General features: G+C 47.5%; 1 protein-coding gene across 1 annotated transcript; it reads left to right on the forward strand.

Annotated features, from left to right (window-relative positions):
* The first annotated feature begins 679 nt into the window (after positions 1 to 679).
* Positions 680 to 14,313, forward strand: LOC144728682 (sialidase-1-like). The gene is made up of 6 exons (XM_078608287.1): positions 680 to 802; positions 3,734 to 3,923; positions 5,252 to 5,514; positions 8,419 to 8,601; positions 9,988 to 10,207; positions 11,492 to 14,313. Exons 1-6 carry the CDS (start codon positions 728 to 730, stop codon positions 11,707 to 11,709), a joined length of 1,149 nt encoding a protein of 382 aa, XP_078464413.1. The 5' UTR covers positions 680 to 727; the 3' UTR covers positions 11,710 to 14,313.
* The last annotated feature ends 1,090 nt before the right edge of the window (positions 14,314 to 15,403 follow it).

Here is a 15,403-nt window from a genome sequence, read left to right on the forward strand (position 1 = left end):
GTTGGAGGCCATTCAAAGACAAATGACCCCCGTTTTGCCTGAACAGACTGTTGAGGCAAGTTGTGTAAGTGAGCACCTAATAAAGGCCAGATCGGCACACGATGGGGTTGGTTGCCAGCACTACACCTGGCCCCCTTTGTCTTCTGAGTGGCGACGTTTACACACCGCGCCAGGTACTTATTTGAGGCTGGGCCGATTTAGGGAAGGACCTAAATCGACTCAGCCTCAGGTGTAGGTCGTGAACAGGAACCGAACTCGGGTGGCCGGGTTCGTATTGCAGCCTGCGAACCACTACACTAACGCTCCCCCACGGGATTCACAAACCCAGACTGACCAGCACGGTGAAGTATGGTCAAACAAGCCTTGTGGATGGCGTAGCATGGGGAGGTCTTCATCTAGCAGTGGGTGGACACAGAGCCGGACGTTGTCTCATAACGACGCAGTGTGAGGGTCATAAACCTCGTTAGACGCGATGCCAACGTGTGCTCGCGTTCACTGTGCTGACCCCCCACACTGATGGGTCACGTGGTGCTGCCCGCTCCACTCATGGGTCACGTGGTGCCCCCCCCCCCCTGGTAGCTCAGCGTTGCCCCCCCCACCCACGTCAGTCACGTGGGTCCGCCCTTCCGCGCCCCCTCCTGGTGGAGTTCGCCCCCCTTAGTCACGTGGTCGCCTCAGCGCCGTGTTCCTGTGATTGGGTGTCTCGCACGTGACGTCACTACGCGCTATGGCGGCCTCCGAGATGTGGGCGCTGTTGTTGCTGCTGCTGGGGCGGGCGGCGCCCGGGGACGCGAGCATGAAGGTGCGAACATCACTAACATCAACACATCAACATTCCCATCATCACCAGCATCAACATTCCCATCAACGTCACCAGTATCGACAACATCACCATCACGAGCATCAACAATCGCCGGCCTCGAAATCACCACCAGGACTCTACCACGAGCACCAACGTCACTCGTCAACTCGACCGGCGGTGCTGTCAGCAGTCACAAACATTTACGACCATCACTATTAACACCGCTTCCATCGTCGCCAGTACCAACATTGACATCAACACCACTAATGTACCATCAGTACCAACATCACTACCAACATCACTACCATCAGTACCAACACCACTACCATCACTACCAACATCACTACCATCAGTACCAACACCACTGCCATCAGTTACACCACTACCATCAGTACCAACACCACTACCATCACTACCAACACCACTACCATCAGTTACACCACTACCATCAGTACCATCATTACCAACATCACTACCATCAGTACCAACATCACTACCATCAGTACCAACATCACTACCATCAGTACCATCAGTACCAACATCACTCCCATCAGTACCATCAGTACCAACACCACTACCATCAGTATCATCAGTACCAACACCACTACCATCAGTACCATCAGTACCAACATCATTACCATCACTACCATCACTACCAACATCACTACCATCAGTACCATCAGCACCAACATCACTACCATCAGTACCAACACCACTACCATCAGTACCAACACCACTACCATCAGTACCATCAATACCAACATCACTACCATCAGTACCAACACCACTACCATCAGTACCAACACCACTACCATCAGTACCAACATCACTACCATCAGTACCAACATCACTACCATGAGTACCAACACCACTACCATCAGTACCAACACCACTACCATCAGTACCAACATCACTACCATCAGTACCAACATTACCAACATCACTACCATCAGTACCATCAGCACCAACATCACTACCATCAGTACCAACACCACTACCATCAGTACCATCAATACCAACATCACTACCATCAGCACCAACATCACTACCATCAGTACCAACACCACTACCATCAGTACCAACACCACTACCATCAGTACCATCAATACCAACATCACTACCATCAGTACCAACATTACCAACATCACTACCATGAGTACCAACACCACTACCATCAGTACCAACACCACTACCATCAGTACCAAGATCACTACCATCAATACCAACATCGCTACCATCAGTACCAACACCACTACCATCAATACCAACATTACCATCAGTACCAACACCACTACCATCAGTACCAACACCACTACCATCAGTACCAACATCACTACCATCAGTACCAACACCACTACCATCAGTACCAACATCACTACCAACAGTTACATCATTACCATCAGTACCAACACCATCATTACCATCACTACCAATATTACCAACAGTACCAACACCACTATCATCACTACCTTCACCACCACCATCAGTACCAACATTACCACCGGTACCATCACCACAACCATCGGTACCAACACCACCACTACCATCACCAAATTCCGCTGCCATCATCACCAGTAAGTACCAGCGTGACGTGAACTTTGTTTGAGTCAAACTACTCCACGTCTGTACTCAATTGGGATCACACGCGGCAGCACCCTCGCCCCCTACTGCTCACACCGGGTATGACTCCTGAGATCCTCCGCAATAAAATAACGCAGTGAGCTGGGTGCGGGATTGTGACCAGTGGGTCTGCCATTGATGCCACAGACCCCACAGACCCACAGACTCACGATTCCAAAACGCACAGGAAGTAATAGAATTAGAATGTATGATGCGCATTCCATCCTAGGATCGCAATGCATGAAAATCAGAACACAAAAACAGAACCAGGGCAACCGACCAAACTAAAGAGAGAAGGCCACTTTAACGAGATGGGTTTTCAAAACAGACTTAAATTTCTACTGACTCTATGCCTCATTTCAAATGGCAAGGCGTTCCATAGCTTGGGTGCCATGCTAACGAAAGCCCGATCACCAAAAGAGCGCAACCTCGATCTGGGAGGTGCTGACCAGTTGGAGATCAGAAGTACAACTTGCACATGAGACATGCCTCATGTCTGTCTAGAGGCCCTGCCATTAATGTATATATGTTGAACGTCTTTCGCAACGTACGTAGCCAACCGTGCCAATCGGTTAGCTAATTAATACCCGTTTGTGTCACCAAGCCAGCCTGAGGGTCTGTCTGTGTGGCTGACAACCTGTACGAGAAGTGAAAGCTCAGTGACTGAAGTCACATGAATGTATAACATGGCACTTGTACGAGAGCTGTCACGATGCACAGGGTTACTCATTGCTGTGTCAAGGAAATGTACCGATTGGCATTACACAGCCATCATCTCTCCCGACTGATACACTAATGCTGATTGCAGGCCAGGCGCTGAGTCCTCTTGTGCTGCACAGGGACAGCTGCCACTTGGGTTTGTTCCTTCAAAAATGTGTTTAGATGAGATGCAAGTCACTTGTCGCGTTTCAAGTGCGGCGAGACACCCCGGCATGCAGGAGGGTGGCTCCCATCAATAACAGCTCCCGATTATGCTGCCAGGTCGTGTAATTCTGGAGATCCCAGATAAATCACAGCGTGGACCCTCCACTGACATCACTTCAAGCCCTTCACAATCCCAACAGCAGAAGGAGGGTGGGTGGGTTTATACAAATCTCGTCAGCTTCCAGAGGGCATCCAATTTCTATTTCATGCCATTCTCAAGTATATCTTGCTATGGTCACTCATCATCTCATTTAAGTGCCTTCGAAGCAAACCTACGTGTAACACAGCGATGTGTATTCCGGTTGTAATGATGCTATAGTGCTCATGGTCGTAACAGTGTCAACAGTCGGAGTTTGTGCGAATGCGTATCATCATGGAACATTTCAGGTGAACCCTGTGATCGTTGAGGAGCAGCTGCTGTGGCAGAGTAAAGACACGGGGGAGGTGAACACGTTTCGAATTCCCATCATCACCGACACACCCAGGGGAAACCTCATCGCCGCGGTGGAGGCGCGCAAAGCCTCAGGTGCGGACGTGGGAGCCAAGTTTATCGCAATTCGTCGCTCCATTGACAAGGGTATGTATACCCGCGTTTGCATGTCAGAGCTCATTTGTATTGACAGTTCGCCCACTCTTGGGAGTATTATGAAAGGAAACCGGCCAGATGGCTCGCCGGGAGAGTGAACGGCTCGCAATCAGAAGGTTGCGTAGATTTTTCTCCGGGTCCTCCGGTTTGTCCCTCCACATTTAGAATCAACGTGCATTTGAAATATTTGGCTGCTATAAATGTCCACGTGATAAGCCACTTCGTTGAGCTATCATTTGTGACCAGGTCGCTTCTAATAAAGAGCGAAAAAGCTCAGTGGGCCTTACCTGGTAAAATAAAATAAAAATAGTAAGAGTTGTGATTTTTCGCCAAGGTTTGCGGGTTGACTCAGCCCCCCTCCCCTAACCCTTTGGCGGCTAATAAGATGAGTAACACTTTGTGGAGAAGTCAACAATATGAATGTGAAATTTCCACTACTGACTATAAACAGGAGATGGAGCACATCCTCAATGCCCATTTTAAGCAAAAATTTCACTGACATTTTTTGGAAGGAAAGGCAGAGAGACAACAGGGAGCTGGAGAGGCATTCCAGTTGTTGACACATGAGGTGGAGAAACCATCGACTTGCATTGGGGTGATGACAAGGCTCAGCAGCAGCGTGTTCACTGCTCGTTGCGGAGTTTCTCTGTTTCAATCCGGTAGGCTGCCCTGGTTAGTACCGTGGTGCCTATGAACTAAATATTTAAGTGTGGACTTTAAAGATTCTCTGATGTCGTACAAACGAATAGGCCATTGTGTGCTGGCGTTATGGTCTGAATTCCACAGCAAATTACCCAATTGGGATCACACAGCAGCAACATCGCCCCCCTCTTGTGAAACTACCGCAGACTGAAATGCAGCAGCGCCTTTCTTCGTGACGATAGCCTCATGCTATAAGAATGGCGCAAATACCAAATGTACGAATGATTCACAATTATCTTGCTAAACTTCGGTAATCAATGCAGACGGTTACTGAGTCAGTTTAACACGTAGGCTTTCTCGGGTTTTGACGACACATTTATATATTTTCGCGATCTAACCCATAAACCTTATGGACGGTTACTGAATCGCGCGCTTTCAGATGCGCACTTTCAGATGCGCTTCTGCGGCCGTCTGGAACGCTTTTTCTTCTGATATTAGGAAGCCAATGGGAGCTTTCAACTTTAAATCTAGATTGATAACTCATTTCTCTAGAACTGCTTTTTTGTGTTTAGTTTGTTGTCCTTCCCCCTACACCTCCGATTAGCACGGTTGGCTACGTACGGTATGAAAGAGGTTCAACATACTGTACATTTATTATTATTTGATTGCCGTGCCAGGTTTTACCTGGAGCCCCTCGCAGTTCGTAGCGGACGATGGCTCGGCAGCCGACGGCCTCAACCTGGGTGCCGTGGTGGCGGACCACGAGGAAGGGCTGCTCTTTATCATGTACGTGCTGTGCGCTCACTACTACAATTGCGGAGTCTCCAGCACCATGCTCATCAGCAGTGCCGACGACGGCATCACCTGGAGCAAACCCATCAACATCTCCAGCCAGATCGGCACCAAGATGTTTGCCCCAGGTCCAGGCTATGGGATACAGGTAAGCAAAATTGCAAAATGCCAATATTTTATTATTATTTATTATTTTGCTTGTTTACTCAGGAAGGCTTCAATGAATCTCAAGACTCATTTTCAGAGGGTCCTGCCAAGTTATCTTCGTAGGAGACGATTTTATTTCGTGCAATCCCAATTTGTAGGTCTTTTTTTGGCATTTGGATGTTTAGCCAATACCAGTTTCATTGCATGTGGTTGTTTTTACTCCAAATATACACCAGAGTTTGCATGTTCTCCCTGTGGTCGCGTGTATTTTTTTCCAGGTCCTGCGGGTTTTCCCTAAAAATTTATAATCTACATGCATTTAGAGTATTTGTCTGCTCTAAATTTCCACATAAGCCACTTCGTTGAGCTATCATTTGTGGGCAGGTCGCTTCTGAAAAAGAGCTATACAGATCAGTGGGGCTTACCTGGTAAAATAAAAAATAGTTTACATTATAGTTTTATCGTCATCTTATAAATCTAAGTTAATCTTGACATGGTGTGGGGAGGCCAACATCCAGCAGTAGATTTATAAAGTGCTGTAAATAATTGCAGAGTACGTCTTGAAATTAACGCGGAAGTTTTTAGTCGCTAAAAATTCATGATCGAGTTTTGGGTTAGACAGTGGCATGATTTGGTCAAATTCCTGTCGTATGACCCTTTACCACCCGACACAGCCAAACAAATTAAATTGTCACGTGTGCAAGCATTTAACTCGACAATTTTTATTGTTTCAGCTGAACGGTAATTTGATTTCAAAAAATAATTGTCAGCCAAATTTAATACAAACAATGCTTGCAAACTGTGCCCCTTGTATGGATAGAGAGGCTTAAGAAATATTGGTGCCAGTCACAAGCTGAGAAGTCTCGTGTCATAATAGGTTACTGACATCGTGAAGGGTCGGGTTGGAGAGAGTGGGGGGGGAGGCGAGGGGGCACGTGGTCGTGTAAATGTCACTGAAGCAGAACACAAGGAGGGTTGGGAGGTCGGTCAAAGAGTTCAGGTCACGTGTGCAGTTGTGGTTAAGATGGGCTTGAACATTTAATCCTCAGTCAGCCATTAACTTTGACATTATGTGTTGTTCTTGTATCTGTACCAAGGGCTGACATTTTGCCAACGACGAGGATGTTTACTCTTTCGTTCTTTCGGTAAAGTCACGTCGGTAGCAAATATTAGATCACGACGTTTCGATCGCAACACAAGCAATCGTCATCAGGTGGGACAACCACAGCAAGAAAACACTGCTGAAGTAGGCGAGAGATCTGCCGTGGCACGAGGTTATATAGTAGTGTATAGTGTAGTGCATAGTAGGCCTCGGCAGTAGGGGAGGAGAGGGAAGGGGGCGGGGCAGAAAGTGGACCCCGCAGCAGCACCCGGGCCACTGGAGTAAAGTGGTTCACCGCGTCGGCACTGGATAGGTCAGCTGCAGGGGGGTGGGCAGGGCAGAGAGTGGACCCCGGCTATTATCAGAGATTTGTTCATGAAGCCATCCAGATATATAAACACAGACAAAACTTCAACCGAGAAGATGGGTACTAACTGAGCAATCATTGGAAGGACGTTATTAACCAGGTAAAGTCTTAACTGACTGTGATGTCTCCATCTTACCTGCCCATGTCAGCTGTTATTTCTGACTCTCTATGTGTCTTTCTCTGTGTGCTGCCCTGCTTCCCCCCCCTCCCTTCTCTCTCCCCCCCTGCAGCCGACCTCTCCAGTGCTGCTGCGGTGGCCCACTTTACTCCAGTGACCCGGGTGCTTTTGCGGGGTCCACTTTCTGCCCCGCCTCCTCCCCCCCCCTCCTTCTCTCTCCCCCCCTTCTGCCGAGGCCTATATAACCTCGTGCCACGGCAGATCTCTCGCCTACTTCAGCAGTGTTTTTTTGCTGTGGTTGTCCCACCTGATGACAATTGCTTGTGTTGCGATCGAAACGTCGTGATCTATTATTTTTCTAGCTACGTGAACCAAAGAGTATGGATTCCTGCAGTCACGAAAGCTTCAAATCAAGATTGAAGAGGATGTTGTTTTTGTCGTTGCTGTGGATGGAACGGTTGGGTGGTAGTGCGAGATGTGTGAAGCGGCGGCACCAGGGAAGCCCCAGAGAGTGGGCACTGTGCCAAGCTGCCCGAGTTCGTGTGAAAGATGGAAGTCATCTGTATTGCGATTCTGGCCAATGTTGATGATGGAGCTGGTGTCACTGGGGGGGATAGAGGACAGATTTGGCAGTGCCCGTCTCCTTGGTGTGTTGAGTGTATGCAGCCGTAGCTATGCAACACTTTTGATGATGTTGTAGTTATCGGCGAAACGTCACAGTACTCGAATTGTAAATCTTGTGGGTTTACTCTCCAACACACCGGTGTGCTCAACAAGTAACGAATTGGGATGTTTTGTTTACGTGTCAAACATTACTAATTGGCTGTGTCGGATGGTGGCGGGTTAACGACGCATTGACATTTATGCGATCTAACCCAAAAACCTTTATTATGGATACCGTTGAAATAATATTTTCTTCACATTGCACACTTTTAATCAACAATATTTTTGATTTCACAAAACTACAGATTACGGGGGAAAACAGTCCTTGGCGTGATTTGGATTTTTCATCGAGTACTTTATGTGCTCATTTCCTGCATTGCAAAACAGTTGAGATTGACGTTGCACAACTCGGACTGTGAATGAATCGGAGGCGGAACTAGAACTTCCTTAGTGGGGTGTGGGCAGCCCCATAATGTCAAGACTTTTAAACAACATCTGACATGACATCATGAAATGATTTTTCTCTGATAAATATCAAGCAAATATTACATTTCAGAGTCTCAAATGGTGGGTGGATCACCCCTAGGTTTGCCAATGGAGTGAGCACCATTACTTACGCAAGTGCATCGATTCTGTTATTTCCTGGGTTGTGTAGAAAAGGTTTGAGCCTAAGAAGGGCCGCCTGGTGGTGTGTGGGCACGGCACGCTGGCAGGGGACGGTGTCTTCTGCCTGCTAAGCGACAACCACGGAAAATCGTGGCATTACGGAGGTGACATGAAGAGCATTCCCTACAACCAGGACAAGGTGGCCGGGGACTTCAATCCTGACGAATGCCAGGTACTGCTTGGCCCAGCCTCTGGGATTTCCACGTTTATATTTCTCGCTTCCACGCGAGCTTTCTGTGGTGCAGTGGCGGGCGCAGTGCACTCGCGATCCAGAGGTCGCCAGTTCGGCCACCCATCGCGGAAGTCTAAACAACGGGGCAAGTTTCTTAAAGTGGCGCGGCGGTGGCGAGATGTTAACTACCTCATCTGGTATACAGGAGGTCGTATATTTGGTTTAACGACACATTTATATTTACGCGATCTAACCCAAAAAAACCTATATTATGGATGATATTGGGTGCGAAAGCCAACGTGTGTTAAACTGTATATCTGGAGTTTTCACGTTCTCCCCGTAGTCGCGTGGATTTTTCTCCGGGTCCTCTGGTTTTTCCCTCTGAATTTAGAATGAACATGCATCTAGAGTATTTGGCTGCTATAAATTCCCATGTCATAAGCCACTTCATTGAGCTATAATTTGTGGTCAGGTCACTTCTGAAAAAGAGCTATGTAGGTAGGGTAAAGTGTGGGCACTTACCTCTTCCAAGTCGCCTGGGCAGCGTGGAAGAGGAGACCAAATATTGTCTAGAGCAGTGGTGGTCAAGCTGTGGCCTGTGGGAGCCCCTTGTGGTGGCCTAGTCTAAATGTATCCAGGCTAGTGCGTGGGGTCAGGCTTAGTGCACAAACACGATTTCAAGCTTTTGGCCCACCGGTAAGTTGTTTGCATAGTGTAGCCATTGTCTATAGACATCTGCCTATTCCTGGCCCCAGCGAGTTGATGTATCATGCACTGTGCTGCTAAATATCCCAAGTTTATTTAATTTCTAATGATCCATTGTCCAATTCCTCTTGCTCCACCCGCCCAGGCAGCTCAGCGGTAGAGGGAACAGCTTGCAATTGGGCGGTTGAGAGTTTAGATCCTGGTTGATATGACTCAGCCCTTTGTCCCTCTGGGGTCGATAAAATTACTTGTACTTTGTGGGAAGTCAACAGCTGTTGTCATATGAACAGACTTGAGCCTGCCATAGGATTACAGAATCTCCACCACTGGCTTAGCAGGGTTGTAAGTGGGAGATGAGCACGGCTGACTGGATGCTCATTTGTACGTCTGTATGTATGTTGAACTTCTTTCGCACCATACGTAACGAAACTTACATAGCCAATCGTGCTAATCAGGGTGCGAGGAAGGACAATATATATGATTTAAAAGTGCGTACCTCCAGTGGCTTCCTAATATCGGAAGTAAGACCATTTCAGACGGCCGTAGAACCGCATCTGAAAGCATGCCGATTCAGTGACGATCTTTGTTCGATGGCCAGCCAAAAGCTGCTGCTGCTGCGAGGATGACCGGAGTTGGCACGACGCTGTGAGCAGGAGACGGCCGTGACTGTGTGCCCTCTAGCCGTACGAGCTGCCGGACGGCTCGGTGGTGGTGAACGCACGCAACCAGAACTACTACCACTGCCGCTGCCGCATTGTCATCCGGAGCTACGACGCGTGCGAGACGTTTCCCGTGGAGCACCTGTACTTCGACGAGTCACTCATCGACCCCGCTGTGGCCGCCGGAGCCATCATCAAGAACGAGGTCGTCTTCTTCAGCAATCCTGCCAGCGAGAACAAGCGTAAGCCTTCTGCTGCTTCTTCTTTTTCATACGGCAGCTGATATAGATGCAGAGCTACAACTTACAATCTCACATTCAGGTGGTCAAGCCAGACAACTGCGTCGGGAGCAGCGGAGTATATAATCGCTGTGATGTCACCTTCGTATTTGTGGATCAGGCACTGTGCCGTTATACGTTGTACGATATGTTCTGGATGATTTGCATCTGCTGCTATGGTTTGTGACCATCACACCTCAGTGTACACGTACACATGTGCACGTACACTCGTCGCATGTGTACAGCGATACTACAAAGTAGATGCGTTGCTGCAGCTGTGTTCGGATATTGAAACATTGGATACTGAGGATGCGTTCCCAGCCTTCGTAACTTACTTTTTCAGACTGTAGATGCTTCATAACTTACCAATAATATTGTAAACAAAGATAATTTCTATTGAAAATAATATTATAGTTTCTACTGTACAGTATTTAAATCTGACATAAAGAAACAGTGACGATACATATTACCAGAGATATCCACATTTGTTTTTTATGTATTTATTTATAATTTTACTTTATTTTTGGTGTATTGAATATTCGTATATCGATGCTCGGCACGCTGAACTCACAATCCACTTGTCGCCAGTTCGATTCCATCTCCTGGCGCGACAGTTGAAACGATGGGACAAGTTTCCTAAAGCTCCGCCAGCAGTTCTAAATGGGTGGGGTAAAGCATGGATACTCCCACCTCTTCCAAGACATCTGCCCAGAGTGGAAGAGTAGGCCAAATACCACGAGTGGAGGCCATTCTGCTTTGCGCGCTGTGATTAAGCAATGGAAAGCAGAGAAGGGGTAGTGGGATTTAAGAAACATGTTTCTTTAACTGCCATGCATGGGAGATTAAATAAAACAAATTCAGGATGCAAACCATTACACCGTGACAGCATGCCTACTAACTTGTTTGAGTTTAGATCTTAAACCATCACACGAACTCCGGTCAGCCATTGAACAAGGACGGTCACTGCATTGTGCGCTTTTGGATGTGCTTCTGCGGCCATCTGGAACGCTCTTCCTTTCAATGTTAGGAAGCTACTGGAGCTATGCACTTTAAATCTATATTTAAAACTAATTTATTTATAACTGCTTTTTGTGTTTAGTTTGTTTTCCTTCCCCCATGCCTCCGATTGGCACGGCTGGCTACATACGGTGCGAAAGTAGTTCAACGTACGTACATACTTGAAGTGCGAATTAGCGGGTTAACGGAGGATATTTTTGTGATGAATGCGCGATATCCTGGCGTTTGCAGGGGTCAACCTGACCCTGCGCTGGAGCTATGACAACGGCACCACGTGGCCGGACTCTCTGCTCATCTGGCCGGGCCCCAGCGGCTACTCGGTGATGACCAAGCTGGAGCGCGACATCGAAGATGGCCGCTACATCTTCGTGGTGTACGAGAAAGGACGCCTCGACATCACCGAGTCCATCTCCTTCGCCAAAGTGCAGCTTTACAACGACAACTTCTGAGCATTTGCCGACTTGTTCTCACGGTTGTCTTCTCCCGCCGGTGATTTTTTTCCTTCTCAAATTGTATAAATATTCTGGTGCAAGCATATTATGAAATTATTCCCAAAAACCTGCTTAATTTTTTGAGACGACTAGGTCTGTAAAATAATTTTGTGAGGTGCTAAGCGGTGATGTAAATTTTATATTTTTTTACAAAAAACTCTTTACGTAATTAATATTGCTGATCCAGCTCGTGGCATCGCGAGACCATGAAGGACGGTGTTGACGAGGCCTTCGTCCAGCACTGAATGGATCGTGGCTGATGATAGCGGTGAAATGTATACTTTGAAACTAGAGACATCTGGGTGGTTCAGAGAGCCAGAGTCCTGATTTCAAGCCTGAGTTCCAGGCACTCATGGTTGAACCAATTTCTCAAATGTAGCGATTTTCATTTTCTCAGCCTGGTCACCAATGACTGCACAATAGACCATCACGTTCAATTTCTGTTTGGACTAAAATTTGACTCATAATTGGGTTGTCGAGGTAAGGGCGTGTAAAAATGTATCGTTCAACCCGGCACGGCCAATCTTGTGAACTTGTCAAATGTATTACTGCTTGAGCACATCCATAAGTTGGAGCGTTTCGGGTGTAGGAGGGTTTACGACACATCTTTTACATGACCTAACCCAAAAATCCATTATGCATTGTAACAATTGGTCGTGAAAGTCGACTTATATGTGTACAAAAATTCCGTCAAATTTGTCTTACGTTCTAGCCGATAACTAAAAATATCAGTTTGACTCGTGCAACTAACATTTCACTCTGCAGCAGGGCGGCAGATGGCAAAGTGCTACCCCTTCCTGTGAAGCGGAGGTCACGTAACGGGGACTCTTTCTTTTGAACGTAGTTCTCGGTTATCTCTTTGCACGGACCGTTCTCTCGTCCGGGACGAAGCACTGTTCTGCCAGTTCCGAATGGATTCATCTCAGGACAGCAAGAGCACTTTTGACATATAATATATGGGAAAAGTCAGTTTTTATTAAATTATGTAGCTAAGTTTCTCATTTGCACCAATAAGAATTCCTATATAAAATAGTCACTATGCACTTTTTAACGATACATTGAATCACGTGTTGAGTGATTTATAATGTTATATACATTTGAATTGTACTTGTAATGACTGTAGGTTTGAATGTCCTGCAAAACAGAATTGAACCACAGACTTTCAAAATCTTTCCTTTCAAGAGTTTTCCCACATCACTTTCTATGGCTGAATGCCAACACTCCAGACAAAACTACTTTGAGGAAATGTAAATATAGTGTTTCCACCCGAGGAATCATCATGGAACGACGAGTTTCGAGAGATTTGACGCACGTTTTTCGCAGCCGCATGTAATCCCCGCGTGATGTTTCTGGTTCGGGCCGCATTCCGGGTTTTTCCTCTCTCTCGAGCTTTGGCCACGTGCTGCTATGGGCAACTTCAAAAGCTGATTCGGACTCCCTGGATTTTATTCTGACTGGGTAACAGTTTCAAGGGAAACGTCAAATTTATAATAGCTATATTTGGCTCCTGACAATTGTTCAAATTATCGGTGAGCTGAAACAATTATCATTGGCACGTGAAACACTTGTGCAAGTGACAATTTAATTTATGATTCCGTAGTTGAATTGCCCGCATTAGCTCGGGGGAGGTTGTGCTCCGGGTCATTCCCATTGAGCATGCGCGTGTGCGCAGGACTTCCCTCCTGAGTGTACCTGGCACGGGCCACTGCAGCTTTGCCGATTTCACTCCACCGATGTGGCGCCAGCAGCTCCCTCCAACTGTGGGACCTCGCCGAGTTTAGCGACCACCGCCGTGCAGCCAGGATGCTCTCGCTGCCCCCATTGCACACTTCCATGGAGCTGCCGTCAACTCGATATAGAAACCTGTGGATTGGAGTGAACATTCCTCGTGTCGATGAGCTTGCAACTCGAAGATATCTCGGTAGTCACCATCAAGAGTGCCGCGCTGGCGAGATGTTATCTCCCTCGTCTGGTATGCGGGAGGTCGTGGATTCGATCCCGACCCTGATGCCTGTATAATTGGAGTGTGCATGTTCTCCCCGTGGTCGTGTGGATTTTTCTCCTGGTCCTCTGGTTTTTCCCTCCACGTTTATAACCATCGTGCGTTTTGAGTATTCGGCCGCTATAAATTTCCACGTGATAAGTCACTTTGTTGAGCTATAATTTGTGGCCAGATCGCTTCTGAAAAAGAGCTAATAGCTCACTGGGCTTTACCTGGTATAATAAAATAATGGTTGTCATGTTGACCAATGACAAAAATAAGATACTAAAGACTGGATGATATAAATGTTCCCGAGGTTTAAATTAATATATCAGCCATATAACACGCACATTTACAGCCACTTGGCCTCTTCCATCGACTGCCCATACATGTTTACTGTTGCATTTATTTGCTGTGAATGCGTTTCTGTTGTCAGCTCAAAACTATGAGTCGGCAGTGGACGTGCGAGGGAGTTTGCTGCAATAGAGGCCGTGGACTCCTGTACTGTGTCATTGCTCACCACACCTCTTATCGAATACTGTCACGTGCACACAACTGCATATAAAATGTTGAAGGTAAAACTGCAGCCCTACGATTTTTTTGCTCGCTCCACTGCTGGCGGAAGGGCCTCCACTGGAAGGGGCTCCGGAGATAATGTCGGCCTCTTCCACGCTGGCAAGACGTCTTGGAAGAGACAGGAATACCCTTCCCATACTTTAGCCACCACACACGATCTGGTGGTGAACCCAATTCATACAGCTGCTGGGTGGGCAGAGGCAGTGGAGGATTTAAGAAACTTGCCTCCATTGTTTCAACTGTACACAAACTGCATATAAATGGGGCTCTGTGTCTGTGTATTCCTCAGTCTTACTATCACTGACCTTGCAGCGGTTGTAACGTTTGGACCTTCTTAATTGAACACACTGGATTAGCAACTCGTGGAAATTTCAATTTTAAAATAAAATGTAAAAAGTTAAATGTATTTTCTCTGGTAAATATCGGTCAGATTCAAGTGGCAGATCCAAGAGGGGGCAGGGTATTTACAATCTTCCCCCCCACCCTCTCCTGGGCTTTGCCACTATACCCTGTGCAGCCAACTATTTTCCTATAATCATGAGCAGGGTTTTCCCATGACGACAATGTGATATTGTGTCGCGTGCCATACCATTCCCAAGAGCAATGTTGCCGACTGCTGCGGCTCAAGTGCGGCACTGCTGCGGCTTACCGGCAAACACCGCGGCGCATTCTGGCGTTTTATTCTCGTGTTCACGTTGTCGATGTGTAGTGGTGATACGCGCTGGGGTAAGGATCGTGTGCCAGCGCGTAGTGATTGGCTGTGTGTGTTGGTGATGCGCGCTGACGGTGAAGGATCATGGGTCAGCGCGGGGTCATGGGTTGTGAGGCAGTGATTGGCTGGGTATCGGTGACGCGCGCTGACATCGAAGGGATCGTGTGGAAGCGCGTGGGGATTGGTCAACTAAGGGGGTGCTCACGTCGCGGTCCGCATACGCTCCGTCTCCCGGGAGGGGAGGCTATATAAGGCGGTGCGCGCAGGCGCACGGGGAGTTGGTGACCAGTGAAGACAGAAGACGGAGGAGGAAGAGATAGGGCCCTGAGGCACCTAGTCCCGCTGTCCTTGTGAGGACCGGGGCCCTGTGTGGCTCAGAGGCG

This window comes from Lampetra planeri, chromosome 29, assembly GCF_965212315.1.
Source record: "Lampetra planeri chromosome 29, kcLamPlan1.2.h2, whole genome shotgun sequence".
NCBI classification, from domain to species: Eukaryota; Metazoa; Chordata; class Hyperoartia; order Petromyzontiformes; family Petromyzontidae; genus Lampetra; species Lampetra planeri.

Excerpts from the sequence above, each read along its gene's own strand:
- LOC144728682 (XM_078608287.1), top strand. The coding sequence starts at position 728 with ATGGCGGCCTCCGAGATGTGGGCGCTGTTGTTGCTGCTGCTGGGGCGG. Across the intron at positions 3,924-5,251 it reads TCGTCGCTCCATTGACAAGG|GTTTTACCTGGAGCCCCTCG; the intron begins GTATGTATACCC and ends TTGCCGTGCCAG. Across the intron at positions 8,602-9,987 it reads TCAATCCTGACGAATGCCAG|CCGTACGAGCTGCCGGACGG; the intron begins GTACTGCTTGGC and ends TGTGCCCTCTAG.